The sequence below is a fragment of the Humulus lupulus genome, chromosome 4 (assembly GCF_963169125.1).
Source record: "Humulus lupulus chromosome 4, drHumLupu1.1, whole genome shotgun sequence".
Lineage (NCBI taxonomy): Eukaryota > Viridiplantae > Streptophyta > Magnoliopsida > Rosales > Cannabaceae > Humulus > Humulus lupulus.
The window spans coordinates 30713000-30737887 of record NC_084796.1 but is presented as its reverse complement, the minus strand read 5'-3'; the positions used below and the strand labels follow the sequence as shown (position 1 = coordinate 30737887).

The 24888-nt window shown below is 35.8% G+C and overlaps 3 protein-coding genes across 3 annotated transcripts; 2 read left to right on the top strand and 1 right to left on the bottom strand.

The window, feature by feature from the left end:
* Nucleotides 1-9666: 9666 nt before the first annotated feature.
* On the top strand, nucleotides 9667-11519 carry LOC133830286 (glutaredoxin). The gene is made up of 4 exons (XM_062260224.1): nucleotides 9667-10015; nucleotides 10351-10439; nucleotides 10913-11011; nucleotides 11169-11519. The coding sequence occupies exons 1-4, from the start codon at nucleotides 9693-9695 to the stop codon at nucleotides 11252-11254; spliced, it is 597 nt and encodes a 198-aa protein (XP_062116208.1). The 5' UTR covers nucleotides 9667-9692; the 3' UTR covers nucleotides 11255-11519.
* A 555-nt stretch (nucleotides 11520-12074) lies between these two features.
* On the top strand, nucleotides 12075-13664 carry LOC133830284 (uncharacterized). The gene is made up of 2 exons (XM_062260223.1): nucleotides 12075-12286; nucleotides 12912-13664. Exon 2 carries the CDS (start codon nucleotides 12945-12947, stop codon nucleotides 13578-13580), a length of 636 nt encoding a protein of 211 aa, XP_062116207.1. The 5' UTR covers nucleotides 12075-12286; nucleotides 12912-12944; the 3' UTR covers nucleotides 13581-13664.
* Nucleotides 13665-18408: 4744 nt separating this feature from the next.
* Nucleotides 18409-22068, bottom strand: LOC133830283 (LRR receptor-like serine/threonine-protein kinase GSO1). The gene is made up of 2 exons (XM_062260222.1): nucleotides 21590-22068; nucleotides 18409-21494 (listed from the first exon to the last, which is right to left on the bottom strand). The coding sequence occupies exon 2, from the start codon at nucleotides 21490-21492 to the stop codon at nucleotides 18559-18561; it is 2934 nt and encodes a 977-aa protein (XP_062116206.1). The 5' UTR covers nucleotides 21493-21494; nucleotides 21590-22068; the 3' UTR covers nucleotides 18409-18558.
* Nucleotides 22069-24888: the final 2820 nt, after the last annotated feature.

Below are 24888 nucleotides of genomic sequence, written 5' to 3'. Positions count from 1 at the left end.
CGAGCTAATGGCATCTCCCGAGATCACGTGTCTTTCGAGATCGTACGTACATCTAGCTCGAGACCCCCGATCCGAGTCATCCCCGAAGATGAGTGTGTTCTCGGAGCTACCTTTCGAGATCGAGATCGTTTCGAGCTCATATATTCGAGGTCATATATCGTACTTTGCAGGCTCGATATTCAATCCTGGAGCATACTTCAATCCTTACGAGACCATTTGTTGCGAATCCAACTTTCGAGGTCACATTTACCATGGCTCGAAATCTGGGTATAACACCAGCCAACCAAAACAAAGCTCAAACCCATTTAGTGTTCCCTTCTTTCTTATCTACAGATAACTAATTTCCCAAATCTTAGTGCCATGCCATTTTTTCCAAACCTAGAGAAGCTGTTACTGAAGAATTGTAGACAATTGAGCAGACACTAATGATGAGGATTCAAAGAATAGAAGTACCTCCTCACCTTTGAACAAATTGAAATACTTGACAATTAGGGGAATAAATGAAGATGAGGATGTAGTATTCCTAACAGAGAGAATTGCCAATCTCTCCTCATTACAAATTTGCGGGTGTGATAATTTAGCCTTGCTACCTAAGCTTTCTTTAATGCAGGTTCGTACGGGATTTTGTTCTTATTGCATTAGGAAAGTAACAACAAACTAAGATGGTGATTTGAAATAGATATCAGTACTTGTTAGTATTACCATGTTAAAAAGCTTTCTTGAGCTGCCTTGAAACACTATCAAACTCATATATGTGACAGTTGTACAATTCAATCAAGAAACCTGAAAAAAAATCATTTTAAAGAACTATGATCAGTACTTAGTGAAAACTCACTTCAAGGACAAGCCATACTATGTTGTTCTGCTTGATTTTCTCCAGACCGCTTCAGGATAAGTACTAGACTTAATCTCATTGTCATTTTTACTGCTACATTCTTCAGTTTAAAACTTTCTATTATTTATTTACCCTTCTGCTGCATATAATTGGTTATGTTAGAGGAGAATTTAGAATACCATGATGATGTAAAGAACAATCTTGTTGAGATCTGCTTTCAAGTACAAGGAGCTTGATCTTGAGGGTTTATATGGAGACTACGAGAGCAAGGGCTAGGAGAATCTATTAAAGATACCACTTGCATATTTAACATGCTTGTCCTCATTGTATCTTACAAACTCCATATATATGCATATATAATTCTATTGAGGAATGATCTGAAGTGACATGATGTGATGCGCCAGAATCTACAATCCAACTTGGCTCATTTGAGGATGAGTTTGTGTTGGAAATAAAGTGAGCTTGTGTGAGTGATCTGCAAAATTTTGCTGTGTGACTAGGTTTGTCACAAATTTAACAGATTGGTTTAGATTGATAGGGCTGACTAATGTTGTATCCTGACCACGGACGAGTGTTTTGGGTGCCCTGAGAATATGAATTGTGGTTGTTGTTGTGTTGAGGGCGAAATGGTTGTTGAATGTGGCCTCTGGAATTAAAGTTTTTGTTGAACTGACTTGGCTGATTATTTTGTTGATTGTTGAACTTTTGGCCTCCATTGTTGAAATTTTGGTGTTTCTTTGTGTGTACTGTGCAGTGAGCAGGTTTGGATTTTTCTTGGCATCTTCAAGTTTGAGATCAATTTCATGGTCAGCAAGCTTTTCATAAAGTTCTTCAAAGGAGATGGATTCAGATCTAGCTCAAACTCCTACACTAATTTCTTCAAAATCCTGGTTGAGTCCCTTCAAGACATGGTGAACAATCTCATCCTCAATAAGTGGACAGCCAATCAAAGCCAAATCATTAGTAACACTTTTGATGAGTTGCATGTATTCAGAGACTATAATGCCCCAAAATCCTTAATGCGGGTTAATGGCTGGATTAGTAGGTCAGGAGGGCCATAATTGTTTTATTATGTCATTAAATGATTATATGCATGTTTATGTGAATTATATTATAATATGATGTTAAATGCATGCATGTGGGTCCACATTTGATTGTAAGGGCATTTTGGTAATTTGGTCCATTGAGGGCATATTTGTGTATTTTGGTGCATGTTGTGATTTATGGATGAGATCCCATTATTATGTGGATATATTCGAGCTATTCGGCATGAGACGGTCTTATGTTGCAAATTAGCGGTTTTGTCATAACAAGGTCAATTATTGGGATATTGGATAATGAGAATGTTTATCTCATGATATATTGGGAGTTATTGAGATCAAGAGGAAATTCTGGGAGTTTTGACTATTTTTCCCCTAGGGATGTTTTTGGGACTCCGAGCATTAGGATTTATTTGAGGTTACTTAAGCCTGAAGTAGTCTGTTAGAAAGAACCTTACGTTAAAACACCTTTCTCTTTCTCTCGTAAGTTCGTTTTACCGTTCGTTTCAATTTCGAAGAAAACTTGAGTTCTAGGAGTCGGAATCAAGCGAGGATTGAGGCATAGCGATCGTAGGAAAGATTATAAGCTTCTTAACCGAAGGATTTGGCGAGAAACAACCCAATCAAAGGTTGTAATGCCCTGAATTCTCCGATGTGGTTTAATGGCAGGATTAGTAGGCTGGGAGGGCCATAACTGTTTAATTATGCCATTAAATGATAATATGCATGTTTATATGAATTATATTATAATATGATGTTATATGCATGCATGTGGGTCCACATTTGAATATTATGCTGTTTTGATTATTTGGTCCATTGTGCGTATAAGTGTGTATTTGGGTGCATATTGTGATTTGTGAATGAGATCCCATTATTATGGAGATATATTCGAGTTATTCGGCATGAGATGGTCCTATATAATGGATTAGCGGTTTTGTCATGACGGGGTCAATTATTGGGTAATAGGAATGTTATTTGATGATAAATTGGGAATATTTGAGATCAGGATGGAATTCTGGAAGTTTTGACTATAATGTCCCCGGGGGTGTTTTCGAGACCCCGAGCACTAGGTTTTATTTGAGGTTACTTAAGCTTGAAGTAGCTTGTCAGATAGAACGTACGTTAGAAAACCTCTCGTTCTCTTCCCGTAGTTCGTTTTTACCGTTCGAAGCCTTTTCGACGATATCTCGAGTTCTAGGTGTCGAAATCAAGCGAGGATCGAGGCATAGCGATCCTAGGAAAGATTAGAAGCTTCTTGACTGAAGGATTTGACGAGAAACAACCTAATCGAAGGTAATCTAAGTTTAAAGTCTTGAGTTTTTAGAGTTTCTAAGCTTTGAATTGGACTTTGTGAATCGTTGAGTTTTTTGGTTCGATTGAACCTTGGGTTTTGATGGTTTTGGACCATTGGGAAGCTTGGGAACTTTGATTTGATGATTTTGGGGGCTTTGGGATGAAGGAGAATGAGTTTGGGCATGTTCTAGGTTGGGCGTCGCGGCCCTGTTCTTGGAGAGCCGCGGCCCTAGCTCAAAGAAGTAGGTGGCCAAGTTTGCCTTTACTGGGCGCCGCAACCCTTGTTTCAGAGGTGGCTGGGGGATGCGGCCCAAGGTGCCAGGGTCGCGGCCCTAGAGCAGGGTTGAGCCCGTTTGAGTGTTTTGGCCCCGGGAACATGGTTTTAGGCCTTGGGATCATTCCTACTACTTGGATTAGTTTGGATTGATGTCCCGAAGGCTAGATTTTGGTTTGGGAACCTATGTTGATCATTTTTATTGATGGTATCCTATATTTGGTTATGGCTAGGTGACCGCTAAAGGACTAAAGGTTGATCGTTCTCAAGGGTCGTTCTTTTAATCATTCTAGCTCGAATCTGAGGTAAGAAAACTGCACCATGTGTATATATGTTGTGAAAATTATATGTGCAAGTGTACACAGTCCAACACAAGTAATATAATGATAAGTGAATCGTCTCCACAGGGATTGGTATTAAAAAGTTCAATGTAAACACCAATTAATTACAATTTAGAAATTTAAGAAACTAAATTGAGTGGTTGTTGAAACTAAAATAAAATGAAGGAAATTAAAATATGCTTAAAATTAACCACAAGTTCTAGAGAAATAACAGCAAGAAGAATTATCAATGGAAAAATTGGACTTGAATAGCTAAATCCCCCTATGTCAAAAACTGCCCAGAATGTTATAGCATTAAATTTAGCAAATCGCACCAGAGTTAACTAGAATTCCCAATATGCTCACCAGATTTTTCCAAAACTCGTGAATATAGTTCTACCATCCTAATTAAATATATTCCTATATCAAATCAGACTTAAGAACACAAATAACAGCACCAATTCTCAAAAGTTATGCAAGGTAAGTAAAATATTCCTATTCTACTCACTAAGAACAACCTAACAATGGTTATGCTCTTGCATCATTCAAGTACAAACTACTACATTCAACCTTTCCAGAATTAAATCTAGCTTAATAATCTGCCATTGTTGGCCAAACAACAACAAACAATAATCATGAACAATGGTGAATTTATGTAAATATGCATTTAAAATTTAATAACTATGACATAGGGTTCTTTAACCATTCAAGTCTCAAAAAGCTTAGCTCATAGCTAAATTAGTATCCAAAATCTGAAATGGAAAATTGATATCCATGAGTTCTAAAATAGCTATTCTAAATTAGGAAATACAAAAATTAAAGAAGAAGAGTAAATGGGACAAATCCGATATAGTTGGTGTGTGAATCCTCCTTGTCCTTCTCGTTCCCCTTCAACAATTGTACTTCTCTATATTTTTCTCTCTGTTTTTCTGTACTTTTTCTTCTGATCGTCCTCCAATGGCTGCTACCAAGGTGATATGGCTGGTCCTCTCCATTTTCCAAATTAGGGTACAAAATATCATGTCTCCAATTAGAAAGCCCACCTTCTTTTCCTCCACTTAGGCCCACTTAATTGGACCACTTTTCTGCCCAAAATAACTCCAGCTGGCGCCATTTATGGACCCATGCCACCTGGCCACGGATTAAAAAGAAATGACGCAGCTGTCTTTAATTTCCACGTCAGTAAGTGAGCTCCAGCATGCTGCAGCATGAATTTTAGCAATCTGGAAAGTTTCAGCTTTTTCTTCCAAACCAAGCTTCCAATTTTTCTTCTTCAATCCTTCCATGGATCGCTTGATTCCCTTTTTACACAGAAAACTAGAACAAGATTAGTTATTTAATTCCAATTTAAACCCAAAATATTGTAAGACTCCAATATTAGATCAACTAATTATATAGATAGATAACAACTTAAAATTAACAAACAACACCAAAATCATCACTCTTTTTATGCATAATTAAGTGTAAAAGTCAAATAAATAACTCTATATCATTGAGTTATCAATATATGACATGTGTATTTGTTATTGAGGCATGTTGATTGATAAATGTGGACATGGATTGCATATTAAATGCTAGTGAATGTTGTTTATCTGTATATGGCACTGACTAGTCAGGGACACTGACCTAAGAGTCAGAAACGGCATAAGCGTCCTGAACGCAGGGCCGAATAAAGATTAGATCTAATCGATATCAGTGTTGGATGACTCTAAGGCATTAGCACTGGACCGACTCTAAGGTCGATGAACTTATAAGCGCTTGGCTAGTCTAGGACTAGTTACTGAGAGCCAGGGCCAAAGGCCTAGGTGACCGTTTGTTACATGGCTAGGGAACGATGTTCCATAGTTATGACTCTAGAGTCATGAGGAAGGTTATGTTGGTGACTAATCACCATGCACCTATCCTGTTTAAGCTAGTGAAATGCTCACTTATCTGTTAAGCCCTGGTGATCCTATCGTCACATGGCTAAAGGGAACTGTCCCCATTTTAGTGACTTTTGCGACTGTCACCTATTTGTTTTGGACTGATCATCCTGAATGGTTATTATGATCATCGTTGATATTATATCATGCTATATTGTGTTTTCTTGCTGGGCCTTGGATCATGGGTGCTATGTGGTGCAAGTAAAGGGAAAGAAAAGTTCACCCAGCCTTGAGTGGAGAGCTTGGGTGGTGATGTGTACATATGCGGCCGCTTGACCACCTCGGCCAAGGAGTTCTCATAGGAACTAGGGCGTTTACCCTATTTTTGCCACTTAGGTCGGCGAGGTTGTAAATTTGAAACAGTAGTGACCATTTTCTACTGTAAACAACTTGTAAATGTTTTGAATAGCTCATGAGCAGTTTATATACTTAATGAAATATATCCTTTCCTTTTGATTGGTTTTCCACCTTAGCCTGTTAATCACACTTAGAGCACGTTTTTAACCAAAGGACTCGGGTAGCGAGTCAAATTTCCTGTTCACCGTTCACCGTAACTGTTCTGGGGTAACCAGGGCGTTACAAAGGTAATCTAAGCTTTAAGTTTTGAGTTCTAGAGTTTTTAAGCTTTGATTTGGATTTTGTGTGTCGATGAGTTTTTTATTCGTTTGAGCCTCGTGATTTGATGATTTTGGATCATTGGGATGTTTGGGAACTTTGATTTTTGGATTTGGAGATGTTTAGGTAGGTTTTTGGAGGGATTAAAATGTGAGAAATCAGAGTTATGGCAGGTTTCCAAGTGGGGGTTGCGGCCCTGTTCTTAGGCGTCGCGACCCGAGCTTGAAGATGAGGATGGTGGAGTTAGGGAGTTCTGGGGCCGCAGCACTGGGTAAGGTGCACCGCGGCGCTTGCCCCTAGTGTTTTTGTTTTGGCTGGGGGTCGCGGCTCAGGGTTTTGGGGCTGTGGCTCTTGAGGGTTCTTGAGGCCAAATGAGTGTTTTGATCATGGGAACTCAACCTTAGGCCTCAGGATCGTTCCTACTACCCGGATTAGTGGGATTCGATGTCCCGGAGGCTAGGTCTTGGTTCGGGAACCTTTGTTATTCATTTTATTGATAGAATCTCATATTTGGTTATGACTAGGTGACCACTAAAAAACTAAAAGGCAAATCGTTCTCAAGGGTCGTTCTTTTATTTATTCTCGCTCGAACCAGATGTAAGAAAACTGCACCCTGTGTGTATGACATGCACGATTATTATAAAGGCATGTGATGTATAAATGTTGACATTGATTGCATATTAAATGCTTAGAAATTATTGCTTACTTGTGTATGGCACTGACTATTCAGAATCGGCACTGGTCGCGTGTTACTGACTTAAGAGTCAGAAACAGCATAGGCGTCATGAACGCAGAGTCGATAAAAGATTAGATCTAATCGATGTCAGCATTGAATGACTCAAAGGAGCATTAATGCTAGACCGACCCTAAGGTCAATGAAAACTATAAGCGCTTGACGAGTCTATGACTAGTTGCTCAGAGCCAGGGCCAAAGGCCTAGGTGACTATTTTGTCACATGGCTAAGGGAACGGAATCCCACGTTGGTGACTCTATGGTCACTCGGTAGGTTTATGGTGGTGACTATTTCACCAGATACTTACCTCGGTTAAGCTAGTGAAATGATCACTTATCAGTAAAGGGAACGAAACCCACCTTAGTGACTTTTACAACTGTCACTTCTCTATTTTGGACTAGAATTCCTGGATAATTATTATGATCATCGTTTGATATTATATTCATGCAGTATTGAGTTTTCTTGCTGGGCTTTTGCTCATGGGTGCTATGTGGTGCAAGTAAATGGAAAGAAAAGCTCACCCAGCCTTGAGTGGAGAGCTTAGGTAGTGATGTGTACATATGCGGCCGCTTGACCACCACAGCCAAGGAGTTCTCAAGGGAACTAGGGGGTCTACCCTATTTTTGCCGGTTAGATCGGCGAGTTGTAAATTTCAACTGTAATGACCATTTTGCGTTGTAAATAACTTGTAAACGTTTTTATGGGCCCATGAACAGTTTTATGTTTTAAATAAAATATATCATTTCCTTTTGATTGGTTTTCCACCTTAACCTACTAATAACACTTAGAAGCACATTTTTAACCAAAGAACTCGGTTAGCGAATTAAATTCACGATTCAAAGTTCACCGTAACTGTCTTGGGGTAACCAGGGCGTTACAGAGACAGATTTACCTTCTTTGCTAATGTTTGTTAGGACATCGTGAAGAGTGAGATACCTAGTTCAGGATCGATTTGCATAGGTGTCATTGAGCTTTTTCCAAGCTTCAACCGCTGTTGCAATACCACTGAGAGAAGGCTGGACAATATAGGTGGAGGAAGAAAACATGGCGTGTCGGATGAGAGCATCTAGACGAATCCACTTTCGATATTCTGAATTGGAGACATCTTTGTCGTCTTTTTTTATCAACTATGATGGACAAGGTAATGAGCCATCTAGGTACCCATCTAGATCATAGCCTAGCATTAAAGTTTCAAATTGGGATCTCCAGAAAGAGAAATTGGTGGGGGTGAGTTTGAGGGGAAGTTGAGTAGAGGTGTTTATAACAATAATTTCATTTGGATTTGTGAGACGGGGAATTGTTTGTAGGGTAGATGAAGTCTCATTGACTGGTTATAAGGCAGAGGAAGACACATTGGATTCACCCATGAGAAAAAAAAAATTAAGACTCTCGTGAGAGATTGCTAGCTCTTGATACCATATAAAATATTGAATTTGTCTATTGCTGTAATTTGTATTGATATAATATCATGGCTTTATACATGTACATTGATGATAAAAAAGGGAAAGCAATAAGAACAGATTACACAATTCCTATAATTTGGCAATTACAATAAATATGAATATCCTATAGTTCACCATAAGATCTTGGAGGAGATTCCTCAATAAATTCCCAATCCCCACACTAATTATAGTCCTTAATTTATTATTTATATATATAAAAAAAAAAAAAAAAAAAGTTGCATTGGCATCTATGGTAGGAGTACCACAAGAACCTAGAGGACTACCCTTTCAGAAGCATACTCTTCATGGCTATTGAGGGCACCTTCTTTGCTCTACTTCCCTTGTACATATGTCTCATGTCACTAGGAATGACTTTTACAAACTTATGGTTGGTTGTTCTTGTTCTCAATAGGAATGATTTAAGGTTTTCGTCTCTCGCTTGATATTTTTGGTCCCAAGTCCGGTCAATCCGAGGCTATTAGTATCCCTTCGAATCTTTTGATCAATGATTCCACCTAAATTACCATGATAATGATAAGGAGATAGATAAGAACCTAGTTCTTCTCAATCTTGGAAAGCTCAAGAAACACAAGCTAAGGTGTGATTAGTATCTAATTTGAATACAACTGTATGATTTTAGATTTTAAAATTTGTAGAATCCGTTAAAATACATAATTGGTAAACTGTATTTAAAAATTAAATCCAAATTAAAATTCAGATTTTATGAAGTAGAAAACAATAAAACTATGTTTTCTCCATTTTCACAGATTCAATTTTTTAAAATTCAAAAATAGTTTACAGACATTGACTTAATCACATTTCCATAAACATTTTTAGTCACTAAATTCAAATTTTTATTTCAGAATCTCACTTTTCAAAAATATAAATTTTTAATCGTGAAACAATAAATATTCTTATTCCAACTACCACTAGCTTTATCATTTAAACCTTTTTCCACTAAATAAATCCAATTTAAGAGAACTTTAGGAATCTGACCAAAATAATTGACGTATTATTTTTAATATTAAGTTTCACCAAACTAAATTGGTCTAATTAAACTTGAATTTGAGCATAAATATAGGAACTAAAAAAAGTAAAAAAAAATCAATACTAATATTGAATTGACATATACTTCCAGAAAAGTAGTTAAATTTTTGGATTAAATTAGATTAGATTAAAGATTGAGTTCGACAAAAGTAGTCCAATTGATTTTGGGACATGCATCATGTTCTTGTGAGCAATGCCAATGCTATGCATCATATGAGTCATAAGAAAGCGGTTGCCATGCCATACCATGTCATGAGTCATGACCAAGACCAACCCATTTCATCTCTTGCCACCAAAGTAGGAAAAACCCTTCCTTTCCATCTTCTTCCAACAGCTGCCCTGCCCTGCCCTCAAATCTCTCTCTCTCTCCCTCTAAATATATATAACCAAATGGGTTCGGTTGTGGGAACCAACAAAAAGAGCAAGGAAGAGCTTCAAATGGCGCTCAACAAGGCCAAGCAGATCGTCTCCTCTCACCCCGTCGTCGTCTTCAGGTCCTTCTCTCTCCTTTCTCTTTTATGCCTTTTCTTTTCCCTCAAGTTTTGATATTTATCATCACAAACTTCAATTTTCTTTGATTTAGAACACAACCCAACTCATCAAATATCGTAATTCTTTAGAAGGAGAAAGAAAAAAAATCATCAATTTTGGCTATTGACCTTGATTCTCAAAAATGGTTTTTTTATCTTCCTTTTATTCTATTGTGTGTGTTGAATATAGAAAAAATTTAACTGTTGTGTATTTGGCAAGTAATTTTTTTTTCTTTAAATCTCATACTCAAGAGAATTGTATAAACACTGATTTTGGTTTTAACCTCAATTTATGGCAGTAAAACTTATTGTGGTTACTGTGAGAGGGTTAAGCAATTGTTGATTCAAGTGGGAGCTTCTTACAAAGTCTTTGAACTGGATGAAGAAAGTACGTATGTCGTTTTCTGATTTATATATTGGCAATTTCTGCAATCCTCTATTGTTGCCTGTGTGCTAAATTTGTCTTTCTAGTCTACATCAATTTGGAATCAAAACAAACCTTTCGGTGTGACTTTTGGGTACCTACTTATTTGTAGGATGAAGCCATTAACTATGTTCTCGCAATAACAGTTTTCAAAACCATCTTCACTCATTTATCTAAAAGGAAAGCTTTGTTTTATAGAGTTGTGGCTTGGAAGATTTTGGTATCTTTTTTCTTCGAGATTGAGACTTGGTTGAGCTAATCGGCTATTATTTGATCTCACTCTGAAGATATAGTTGCATGTTGAGGTGTGTTTTTATGGGCTACGGACTACAGTTAAACCAATATATTAGCTAGACCACATAGTATGAGTAAATAGTGTGTTTCGCTTGTTGGTTAATTTATATAGTTTTATGAGGAATGTTATCATATATTTATAGGTGATGGAAGTGATATTCAAGCAGCTCTAGCAGAGTGGACCGGCAGAAGAACCGTACCTAATGTGTTCATTGGAGGAAAAAACGTTGGTGGCTGTGACTGTAAGGCGATAAGTTTCCACTTTCATTGTTTTCTTTATGTTTAGTCTCTTGCTTTTTTAAACTTGGGCTCTCATGAGTCTTGAGCTATTTTTATTCAAAGTAACTTCGTTTTAACGAAAACATACCCTTTTAAGTAAAATTTCTTCTGAGATTGCAGCGGTTTTAGAGAAGCACCAGACAGGTCAGCTTGTTCCTCTTCTCACTGAAGCTGGCTCCATTGCGGTCAAGGCTTCTGGGCTGTGAATATTAAGGCCACCATAGCCTTAATAATGTAACAAGATAAAGAGCTGAAACTTGGGGCATTGGTCGCCCTTTTCTCGTCAAGCAAACCTATGTAATAATGTTAAAGACAGGAGATCGTCTCTCAGAGCCAAACAAGTGTGAATTTCAAATTTATGGTGTTTATGAATTTACCATATAAAAAAATGACATAGAAAAGGAAAATAATAACACTATTGTTTGTGTTTGGATGACTTAATTCAGTACTCATCAAAATTGTGTTGGAACAGTGTTTGGACTACTATGTTTACTTTCGGTGGAGAGACTTTGATTTATTTTTTTAACTAAGCTAATTATTTACAGTAGAAAAAGTATGTTGAGTTGAGCTGTGGCCTCCATTGGAGCAGTTCTTGATATTTAAGAAGAAAAAAAAGTTGTTAAACCTATCATGGGTTGATGGAGTAGTCAAGTCTATAGTTCATTTATGATGATTTATTCAGTTGCATGGAACTGATATGTTGGTACTTGGTATTTGTAAGCTTTGCTTTGGAGAAAAACTATGGTGGGACACTTGAGAAAATAGTTCTCCCAAACTGCTTCGTTAATGTTTCTTTTATATTACAAAATATGTTAGCAATACATATAAAATATGGGATAAGGGCATTTTTTATGGAAACTCCATGAAATGAATCTATTTTATAGGCTAATACTAACTCTAACCTTACTTTAATGTTTTTCATATTTTTAACCTTATTTCCATGTGAAAGGACTAACTTGCCCTTATTAACATTTGGGCTTCTTTCTTTCTTTTTTTCCCTTCTCATTTCGTTTTCAGCCACCTTCTCTCTCACAAAGAGAACAAACACTCTTCCTTCTCCCTCTCTCTCAAATCATCATCAAAGAGAGATTATCACCATTTTTCTTCTCATGAAGCTTTGAAAAGTGATGTAATCTATCACAATTTTTTTTCTTCTTACTCAAGTTGAAGAAGATTGAAGATTAAAGAAAAACTATCTCCTAAACTTGAAGAAGTTTGAACATTTGATTTGATAATGAGTAAGTTTTTATTTATTTATAGGTTATGGATGTCTTGTGTAATAGTTTAAATAGAATTTTCGAACTACTCTACACTAAAAAATCTGTGAAAAGAAATAATTTTATGTTGAGATGACAAATTTTCGATTGATTTTCACGATTTAGGTCACTGCGTTCACACATTGTTCAAACGAGTTCACACATTATTCACACTTGGTTCACACATGATTCATACTTGGCTTACATTTGGTTCACGCGTACTTCACACATGATTCACACTTGGTTTACACATGATTCACACTTGGTTTACACATTGTTCACATATGGTTCACACACGATTCACACTTGGTTCACACACAGTTCAATGATTTCCACAATTTAGGTCACTGCGTTCACACATTGTTCAAACGAGTTCACACATTATTCACACTTGGTTCGCACATACTTCACACATGATTCACACTTGGTTCACACATGATTCACATATGGTTTACACATTATTCACACATGCATGCTTCACACTTGGTTCACACACAGTTCACACATGCTTGACACATGCTTGCTTCACACGTTTATTTCTTATTTCTTTTGGCTAGTTTTACCTAATAACCTTTGGGTTCCGAACATTTTGTCATATGTTATACAGGTCAAACACATATAAATATTGTGATGTTAATGGATGTGGGAACAAGTTTTGAACGAAGGTTGGTCATTTAGTGAGAAACAAAGCAAGGGTATGAAGGTGCCAAAGACTATCACTTACAATAGTCTTGTCGAGCGTCGAACTGTAGCATCAGCAGCTACAGGTCCTCTTGCCACAGAAGTGGAAGCTGATTTGCGAAAGTTAGCAGTCAAGTTCACTGCCTCGTTCCCTTTTCTGTCTAGTCAGTATGAAAAAACAGTATTGGACGGTGATCTTGATGAAGATGTCGACCTGAGGAGGAAAAAATGTCGTTGTAGAAGATTTGATTTGACAGGTCTTCCTCGTGAACACGCTCTAGCTGGTGCTCGAGATTGTGGCATTAGTCCATATACTTTATGCTCCAGATTCTACACAGTTGAAGCATGGTTGTCATCTTATGGTGGATCTGTATGTACGTTGGGTAATGAAGAATCTTGGGTGATACCAAATGACATAGGAAGTATGATGATAGCTCCTTTAGTGAAGCAGAAGGTTGGTCGTCCAAAGAAGAAACGACGTTTATCAAATGGTGAGAAGAATAGCAAACAACGTAGATGTAGTAGATGTGGTGTCTTGGGCCACAATCGAGTGACGTGCACCACTGTTTGTCCCCTGCCGTGTACACATGCTTAGTTTGTACTTTAATCAAGTTTAACTTTGTACTCTTCAATTGCGAAATTTGAATCTTCAGATTGGTTTAGTAATACGACTTTTTGTGTTAAAGTTTGTTGTTTCGGACACACCTAATTTATACATGCACGTAAATTACACATAATTCACACATATTTTACACCTGATTCACACATATTTCACACGCGGTTCACACATAATTCACACATAATTGACACCTAGTTCACATTTAATCCAGACCTAATTCACACATAACTTAATAAGATAAAAGTGACAAAGATTTATTCCACTATTAATATGAAATAAACGAAGTCATTCAATACCATTTAATGAGATGAACTTGACATAGTTTCTTCATACATTCAAAAATAAGATACATATATTTAAATAAAAGACAACTATGGTTGTAAGTTATGGTAAAACAAATCTAAACTAAGTCTTTTTTTCTAAAGAAATCCATGTTGTTGTCATTCACTTTGGATAACGGTTTTTTGGCTAACAAGTACTCCAGATGTTTGATGACATATACCCCACAATCGCCACTGCAAAGGAAATAAAGTTTTTTTATTATTGAAAGACCATAGTGATTATTTACAATATAAATATGGTTAACAGAGTTATAACTAGTTTTGGTCTATGGCACTTTTTCTGTGCCAAGTCTTGTGAACTCAAAACACACTTTCTCTGCTTGTAGTTGGACATCTTTCCTATGGCTTAATAGCCCACTGGATTAAATAAGATATGGTAGCATTTTTCCCCATTTGCTCACTTTATTCTCAAACTCCTTGTTGGAGACCACAATGATATCAGAGTCACAAGCTTTTATAAGAAAGCTTGTCAATGATATCTCTAACAACACCCAATGTGTCCCAAAAAATTTAATCGGGGTAAACACATCGTCAATGTCTTTCCAACTCCTTTTGAAATTGTTATCATCACCTACCAAGTAACCAAGCACTTCTTTTGGCCAAGTAATCAAATCAAATCACCGTCCAATACTGTTATTTCATACTGACTAGACGGAAAAGGGAACGAGGTAGTGGACTTGTCTACTAACTTTCGCAAATCAGCTTCCACTTCTGTGGCAAGAGGACCTGTAGCCGCGGATGCTGCAGTTCGACGCTCGCAAGACTATTGTAAGTGATAGTCTTTGGCACCTTCATACCATTGCTTTGTTTCGCACTAAATGACCAACCTTCGTTCAAAACTTGTTCCCACAATCCATTATATAACACCATAATATTTATATGTGTTTGACCTGTATAACATATGACTAAAGGTTCGGAATCCAAAGGTTGTTAGGTAAAACTAGCCAAAAGAAATAAGAAATAAACGTGTGAAGCAAGCATGTGTCAAGCATGTGTGAACCAAGTGTGAAACGTGTGTGAACTGTGTGTGAAGCATGCATGTGTGAACAATGTGTAAACCATATGTGAATCATGTGTGAAGTATGTGCGAACCAAGTGTGAAAAATGTGTGAACTCGTTTGAACATTGTGTGAACGCAGTGACCTAACTCGTGGAAATCATTGAACTGTGTGTGAACCAAGTGTGAATCATGTGTGAACCATATGTGAACAATGTGTAAACCATATGTGAATTATGTGTGAACCAAGTGTGAATCATGTGTGAACCAAGTGTGAATCATGTGTGAAGTACGCATGAACCAAGTATGAATCATGTGTGAACCAAGGGTGAATAATGTGTGAACTCGTTTGAACAATGTGTGAACGCAGTGACCTAAATCGCGAAAATCAATCGAAAATTTGTCATCTCAACATAAAATTATTTCTTTTCACAGATTTTTTAGTGTAGAGTAGTTCGAAAATTCTATTTAAACTATTACACAAGACACCCATAACCTATACATAAATAAAAACTTACTCATTATCAAATCAAATGTTCAAACTTCTTCAAGTTTAGGAGATAGTTTTTCTTTAATCTTCAATCTTCTTCAACTTGGATTAGAAGAAAAAAAATTGTGATAGATTACATCACTTTCCAAAGCTTCATGAGAAGAAAAATGGTGATAATCTCTCTTTGATGATGATTTGAGAGAGAGGGAGAAGGAAGAGTGTTTGTTCTCTTTGTGAGAGAGAAGGAAGAGAGAGAAGGTGGCTGAAAACGAAATGAGAAGGGAAAAAAAGAAAGGAAGAAACCCTACTGTTAAGAAGGGTAAGTTAGTCCTGTCACATGGGTATAAGGTTAAAAATATGAAAAATATTAAAGTGGGGTTAGAGTTAGTATTAGCCTATAAAATAGGGTCAATTCATGGAGTTTCCCTTTTCTATAGTTATACCAGGCACCCACTAATATTCAAAAGACTATTTGAACTACACGGTCATGCCATCTATGCCAATAAATATTAATTTTACTAAAAACATAAATAATAAATCTATATTTTGTGATTATATTATTGGCCATGTGGCCAAGTTAATTTATTTTTTCTTTTTAAAAAAAAGTTAAATCTATTTAAGTGCTTAAAAAATTAGGATTTTTAGGAGGGTTCGTCCTTGAATTATATTTGGGTAAGTAACAATTTGACCCTAATTTTCATTCAAGTTTTTTAAAAAAATGAGATGTAGATAGATATGGGAATACTTACTTTTTTAATTAATTAAAAATTATAATTAAATTTATTTTTAAAATAAAATAAATCTTAATTAGTGTTTTATAAGGAAACAAAATATTTTAAATAAATAATTATCAAGTCACAACTTACTCATTTAAATACTTTTAGTTAATTACTGAATTAATCACAATTGTTTAATAACAATCAAATAACTAGAATTAATGTAACCATCGATGAGTATATATTTGACTAACCATTAAGTACTCACTCATATATATATATATGGAAACTTCAGTTTCTATGCATCATATTAGGTGCTAATTAAAAAATATACTAAATATATTAAATATTTCAAAATAATGTCAATGTTTGGCACTCTACCCAAAATACTCTCATCTCTTCCATCTTCTCACTTCTCTCTTCCCTCTCTCTCTCTTTTGGTTCACTCTCTCTCACCTCACGGCACCACCACCACATCTGGGAATGATTTTTGAGTTTTTTTTTTGCGATTTTTTTTAGATCTAAAACTTTGAAATCTACATAAACTCGATGGTGGTTCAATGGTGCTCGATGGGGCTTCAAAATCAAGATTTTCATGAAAAAAAAAAAAAACAACTTTGCTCGATACCAACTCGATGCGATTCTTGCAAGAGACATAACTTTTCACTTGAATGTCTGTTTGAGGTGATTTTTTTTTTGTATTTTTTCAAGATCTACATGTTTAACATGCTCATATGCACATTTGTGAAGTGTAACACTTGAAAAAAAAATACAAAAATGCAAACATACCTCATGTTTAAGCCATGTTTTGGTATGTTTTCAAGTTTTAAACTTCACAAATGTGCATATGAGCATGTCAAACGTGTAGATCTTGAAAAAATATCTAGAAAAATCATCTTAAACGAACACCCGAGTGAAAAACTATGTCTCTTGCAAGAATTGCATCGAGCCCATCAAGCTGGCATCGAGCACCATCGACCCACCATCGAGCAAAGTAGTTTTTTTTCTTCATGAAAATATTGATTTTGAAGTCCCTCGATCACTATCAAGCAAGGTCGATTTTCTGCAGATTTTAGAGTTTTAGATCTGAAAAAAAAAATTGCAAAAAAACCTAAAAATCATGCCTAGAACTGTTCGAAATGCAGTATTTAGTGTGGTGGTGGTGTTTGTGGTGCCGTGAGATGAGAGAGAGTGAATCGAGAGAGAAGGAAGAGAGAAGAGAGAAAAGGGAAGAGAGGAGGGTATTTTCGGTAGAGTCCCAAAAAGTAGTATTATTTTAAAAATTTTAATATGCCTAGTATATATTTTAATTAGCACCCAATATTAAGCATGGAAAGTAAAATTTCCTTAAAAGTCAGTCGTGAGGCTTGTGTTTGAGGTGTTGAGGTTGATGCCTCCATCCGAGCTATATATATATATATATAGGAAGTTTCTTAGGTGGGAGCACCACTTTTGCCCCTATTGTAGGGGCACTTTCTATTTTCGGTACTTGGAGAAATTTTAACCTAAATTTTTTATATGACAACGTACATGATAGTTATAGTAGGCATCCCGCCGATTTTCAATAAATTCTTAATAATTTACAGTGCTAAAATTATAGTTCAAATAGTATGGTTTCCACACGTATAAAAAAAATCATGCACGTATGCAACTGATTGTTTGAACTCTGATTTTGGCACCATAAATTATTTGAAATTTCTCAAAAATTGGTAGAATGCCTGTTATAATTATATTGTATATTATCATGCAAAAAAAATTAAATTATAATCTCTCCAACTACCAAAAATAAAAGACACTTCTATCATACAGGCAAAAATGATGCATCTAGCTAAGAAAATTCTGTATATATTAATAATGAGCAAAAGGAACATTGTGACATTCCTTAATTCTTAATTGATCCGAAAAGAACTATATAAAAAAGGCAAATATGATTGAAGCCAACCGAAAACATTTGGCAAAAAATTTCGTAGTGTGGACTCTTTTTTCCTTGGTTCACTTTTTTCATAGTAAAGCCAGCTATATACGAAATCTTGATTATATTGCGTGTGTGATGATTATGTTGGCCAACTATAATGAAAATCTTAATTACGGTGATGGAAAATCTTAATGAAGATAGATTATAATCTCTTGTATTAGTCATAAATAAAAATATTGGATATACACGCATTGGTTACGTGCCTTTATGGTAGACTTTGGAGTGGCTATACTGTTTATGCTGTTTGTTCTACAAATTTTTTTAGTGTGAAAAAATAAAACCAAGTTACATGACAATGACACACAATTATCTTTGAGAAAAATGAGGAAACAAATAAATATACAAACAGAAAAATTTACAACTGAAAAAACCCTCTTCTTGATCCAAACCCCTCTCCAAAATAAAAATGTAAAGATAAGAATTGCTATGGCTTCATCAGACTAAGGTATGTTCCATAGAATCTTGAGCCATTTTGAGGTGGAGAATGCATGATGTGGTACTGCTTGGACTTTTCTTCTCTTGTGAGGTAACCAAAGCTAGAGAATCCATTTTCCAGTACTCACCAGTTCTCCACTTTTCCCCTCTAAAGGTCCATTTCTTCTCAGATTCTCTCTTATGCTGATTTTGATCAGTCCCACCAATGCCATAATCAGAATTTGAGATTGACACTTTTCTCCAGTTGCACCAGATTATTAGCATAATATAAAGCATCACCAAACATATTACTGTAGATGTTAAAACAATGGCCACTATTATACCAATTACTTGTGAGTTTGATAGCCGCCCTTTACCATGCCCCTCAGATTCCAAACATGAAACCAATGGTGGGCCACAGAGTCTGTGATCATTACCCACGAAAGAGCTCAGTGGGAATCCAGAAAAGATTGTTGGTATTTGTCCTTGGAGATGATTGTTTGACAGGTTCAACATGTGAAGGCTGGTTAGTTTTCCAAGTGAAGAAGGGATATCTCCTTGAAGCTGATTGGAAGACAGGTTTAGTCTCTCCAACTTCATGAGGTTTCCTAGGGATGATGGAATCTCCCCAGATAACAAGTTTTTGCTGAGGTCCAGGATTACTTGTAACTCAGTCAACCCTCCTAGCTCAATTGGTATGGAACCTGTCAAAGAGTTCTCTGAGAGCCTCAATTCAAATAGCTTCATACATTGCTGGATTTTTCCTGGAATGGGTCCTGAGAAGTTGTTTCTTTGCAGATTAAGAACATTGAGAGAAGTAAGATCTCCAATCTCTTGTGGGATTTTGCTGGAAAAGTTATTGCTGTGCAGGGAAAGCTTGAGTAGTTTTGAACAGTTTCCGATTTCTTTAGGAACTACTCCATGGAAGTTGTTAGATGACAAATCTAACTCACCAAGCTCTTTTAAGCTTCCTAACCATGGAGGCATTACTCCTGTGAACTGGTTATTATCAAGTAAAAGATGCTGAAGTTTTTTACAGTTTGATAGATGAGGTAGGACTTCTCCTATCAAACTGTTGAATGATAGGTCAAGAAAATTGAGCTCTGCGAATTGAGAGAACTCAGAAGGAATGCTGCCAGTAAGGCGGTTTTGAGCAAGTCGAAGACGGCTTAAGTTCCTAGATGTGGCTAGGCTAGATGGAAGAGGTCCTGAGAAGCTATTGTTTGTTAAATCCAAAGCAGTCAGAAGATCTGAGCCAGTGAGGGGAAAGATGCTTCCCATGAATCTGTTACGGGAAAAATTTATGATTTTGAGATTTTTTAGAAGGAAAAGAGATGATGGAAGAGGACCTTCAAAGGAGTTATTGTAAAGAGTGATGGTTCTTAGCTCTGAAAGGAATCTGAATGTGGATGGTAATGAACCTGAGAGCTTGTTATCAGCCAAGGCCAAGAACTGAAGCTTTATGCAGAAACCCAAGCTTGGTGGGATGGGACCAGACAAGTCATTTTGCCGAAGATGAAGCAAAACTAGTTGCTTAAGTTTCCCAATTGTCTTAGGAATCAAACCTGAAAAATGGTTTCCAAAGAAATCAATTTCTTTTAAGCTTGAGCAGTTTGTCAACTCTGTTGGTATTTCTCCTGTCATCTGGTTATCATAAAGATATATGACTTCTAGCCTCTGCAGCTTTCCCAGCTCCATTGGGATTCTACCCGTGATCCTGTTACCAAACAGATAAAGACTTTCTAAGTTACTCAAGTTACCAATTTCAGGAGGTAGAGTTCCAGAAAAGCTGTTATTATTGAGCACCAGATCTGTAAGGTTCTCTAATTTGTCCAAGAAAGGTGGTAATTCTCCCCCAAAGCTGTTATCTGAAAGGTCTAACTGTAGGAGTGAAGAGCAGCTCAAAAGATCCATAGGAAAACCCCCAGAGAGCTTATTTCGAGCGAGAAGAATTTTCTGCATACTTGAAATGTTGAGACAGAAGTTGCTAGGAATGCTGCCAGTCAATCCATTATCAGAAAGAACCAGAGCTGTCAGGCTCTTTAGCTGAGTATTGAGAAGAGTAATGGCTCCTGAAAGCTTGTTTCTTGATAAGTCAAGTACTTGAAGCTGAGATAACTGGTTAAGCTCAATAGGAATTTGACCACTCAATCTGTTTCCCACCAAATTTAAGTACTTCAAGTTTTGAAGGCTACTTAATGAGGCAGGAATTGATCCAGAGAGGCTATTGTTTGCCAGGTTTAGAACTTCTAGTGAATTAAGAGATCCCAATGAAGGAGGTATATCACCTTCAAGCATGTTGTTTGATGCAGCAAAGTTCTGAAGCTCTTCACAGCCACCAATCTCTTTCGGTATGAGGCCACTGAGACTGTTGTTCTGCAGATCAAGAGACGTGAGATGCTTCAAGTTACCAAACTCAACTGGAATACTTCCATTGAATTGGCAAAAGGCAAGACCCAATACTCTCAACTCATTCAAGTTGCTAATAGTTGGTGTGATTTCTCCTGATAACATGTTGTTTCCTATTCTAAGAACTTGCAAGCTCTTCAAAAGGCCTATTTCTACTGGAATCTTACCAGAGAGATAGTTTGAGTGTAGGAGTAATATTTGAAGATTTTGAAGCTGTCCAAGCTCAGGAGGAAGTGCACCAGAAAGAGTATTGGATGACAAGTCAAGTGTTTGGAGAGACGAGAGCCGCCATAGCTCACGAGGGATGGTGCCTGATAGTCCTGACCAAGAAAGGTTCAAGCTAACTATTTGGCCATTTGAACAAGTCACACCATTCCAGCTGCAGGCATTAATTCCTGGAGACCAGTTTTCCATGACTCCTGATGGATCAACTAGTTCAGATTTGAATTTTAGAAGCCAGGAAGAATCAGTGGAATTTTCTCCATGAACGCCAACAAGAACAGCAGCAGTGATCACAGAAAAGAACAAGAACAAGATGCCAGCCATTCCTAACATATGACCAAGAAAGAATATTCAGTATTTACACTTGGGAAACTTAGTTCCATGAAAGACAAAAAAAAAAGCAAGAAAAGAAATAACTAACTGTTAACTCAAGTTTCAATATGATCATGCAAAAGAATATATGACAAGAAGAAGATGGAATAGGATATGTTGGAGGGAACTTAAAAACACTGGTTTGAATTTAGAACTGGTGAGATAATTGGAGAGTTGGGGTCTTTATGTAGTTCACTTGAAGCAAGTCTTTCTGGTTAGTTTGCATCATTAGGCTTTAAACTATAATTTCTTTAGACTAACTTTCATGTATATATTATATACTTATTACCTTTTGTAGTTAGCTAAAAGGTATGGTGTTTCTCTCCTTTTTCTTCTCTAAGACAACATGGAATACTATTTCATGTCTAGGTAGATTGTGAGTGTGGGGGAAGTGATAAAGATAAGATAGTGATATGGGCATTGCTGAAAGCCTGAAAGAAGAACAAAAAGGTTTAGTAAGACCCACTAGGCCTAGATAGAAAAGTAGAGTGGGGCTCTCTCTATAGGCTCTATGATGAGTTTTTTATAATTAATTCTTAAAAAAAAAAAAAAAAAACTTGGGATGTAAATGAATAATAGACATCGAATTTACAAGAATCTTAAAAGGATCCACTAGAAACTTAATCCAAAAAGAATGAGTAGATTTGACTTTCTTGAGTGTGCTCCAAATTAGCCTCAAGGATTGTCAACTAAATGGGTATAAATCCATTATGGTAAGTGAAAAATTTTCAAAAATGCATAGCAGCTGCACAAGGACAAAAATATAGACATTCATGAACCTTATACTGTTTTTAATTTTTTCTTAACAATTTCATGGCCAATATCAATGGCTTTTGCTAGTGGAATTGGAAGAAAAAAAATAAAGTGAAATTTGCGGCTTGAGGTTTCTCTTTTCATTGATTGAATTAGAATTTCATTTAGAGATCACAAATATGTTATATATTTTTCTCCCTTTTTACATTTTGTTTTAGACTGATTGTGATTATGGTAATGATTATTCCCCCACAATCTCACGGATTAAGATATCAATAATGAAAACTCCTTCCTCAACCTAAAAACCACCTAATACCATATTAAATACAAGAAGAAAACAGAGCAAAACAACTACTATTTTGATCAATATTCATAAGTTGAAAAGAGGGTATGGTTCCAAAAAAATAACCCATGTGAGGTTTGGTTTAATAGATCCAAAAAAATGTTGTGTTGGCCTAAGGAGATTTGTTAGGAGTGGACAGAGATCATTTTAGTATATTTATAAGCCTTATTAAAGGATTCCTGCTAATAGAGAGCCCAAGCAAAAGAGGACAAATAGTTTGCTTAAATATTGGAATGTCTTTGATAGAGAACTGTTTATTGGGGATCCCTATCAGTTAGAATTTTATTATATATGTATATATATATATATATATATAAGTCAATTATGATACAGGGGCATCACCTTAAACCTTACCAGTGTGCTCTTCAGTGTCCTCGATCCGTGAACAGTTTTCGGCACGATTTTTTTTATGATCGTGTATATTGTAGTTTTTTAGAGCATCTTGCAAATTTTCATAAAATTCTGAATAGTTTACAGTACCGAAAACTAAGTTCAAATATGTTGTTGCACGTGTGACTAATTTATTTTATGCGAGTGGAAAACAACATGTTTGAACCTAGTTTTTGTACCATAAACTATTCGAAATATTCTGAAAATTTGCAGGATGCTCTAAACAACTACAATATACATGGTCATAAAAAGAAAAATCGTGTCGAAAACTATTCACAGGTCGAGAACACTGAAGAGTCCCACCGGTAAGGCTTAAAGTGAAGCCCCTATAGGAGAAATATCATATATATATAGAGAGAGAGTTATATCATATATATAGGATAATTTTCATATAGGGGCTTTACTTTAAGCTACCGATGGGACTCTCAGTGTTCTCGACTCGTGAACAGTTTTGGGCGCGATTTTTTTTATGACCGTATATATTGTAGCTATTTAGAGCATCTTTGTACCACTTGAAAAGTCCCAAGAAAATGATATAATGCATAGTTGGATAATTTGTAATAATCCAAAACTAGTTCACATTTTCTTGTTTTGTGACTGAAATTATTATTATTACCCCACCATACAGTAAATGTTATGTGAACTATGCTCGTATTTTTCTAAAGTTTGGTCCCAAACTTCAATTTGTCAAATACCCAATTGACATCCTCTTGTTATTTTCTGACAGCAAATAAGGCATAATAATTTATAATGATTCAATGAGTATATGGTCAAAGTCCACATATCTTCTCAACCTAATCTTGAGTTTCTTATCTTTAGTCTAGTGTTTATAGAAAGAAGAAAGAATGTTAATCTAACCCTCTCTACCAACTCTCGAATTTAAAAGAGAACAAGTTTATGACTATAATTTTTATTAACTTGTTATACCACTGAGAGACAAAGGGAAATAAATCAAATACAAACAGCCAAAGAGAGGAGGTACATTATTATGCATTGTAATTAAAATAACAGTTGTGGCAATTCTTGTTTTCTTCTATTTATGTATATTAGAGAAGTCTAATAACTAACTTCGTTGACAAGTTCTTTAGTTAACTAATCAAATTTGTTAGGGGGGAAAATGAAAGAATGAAAAGAGATTTAAGATGATATCTCTTACATAACTAATTAATGAATTTTTTTTATTTTCTAGGCAACTTTTTATGGAAAAAGAAAAGATATGTTCACTATCGAAGAGAAGATTACACTAAGCTAATGTTAGGTGCCAATAATTTGGTCATAGGAGTGTTTTGCCAAACCACTCTTATTATTATCATCCTATTAGTTCATTTTGGTTGTTTGACTTTATTTCTTATCGCTTCTTTTAAATTGTTGAGGACTTTATATATTAATATATCTTACCTATTATATAAATGGCTATCTAACGGTGTTTGGTATTTAACGGATTTTGGTATGGTTTAACAAAATTTGTTACGAATTTAACAGAATATGCTAAAAAAAAAATTAAATTTAGATAAGTCATCCAAACTGAACAATTGCTTCTATTCTCAAAAAATACAATAATTGGTTCTTTACACAATCAAATAATTAATGTTAAAAAAATTAAACAATACAACACTTCAGAAGTACACATCCTTTCAAGAGTACACAACCTTTCAGAAGTACACATCCTTTCAAGAGTACACAACCATAAAAAATTTCCCTGATTTTGTTTTCATATATATATTTGGTGATTAGCAAGAAGTACTCAATTCATCAAAATCAAGAAGTATGGCCAAGTTATTGATATTTACTACTGCTGATGATGAAGAGACTAGAAGAAACAATCGTGAAGAAATGGTTAAGAAAATTATAAGAGATACAAT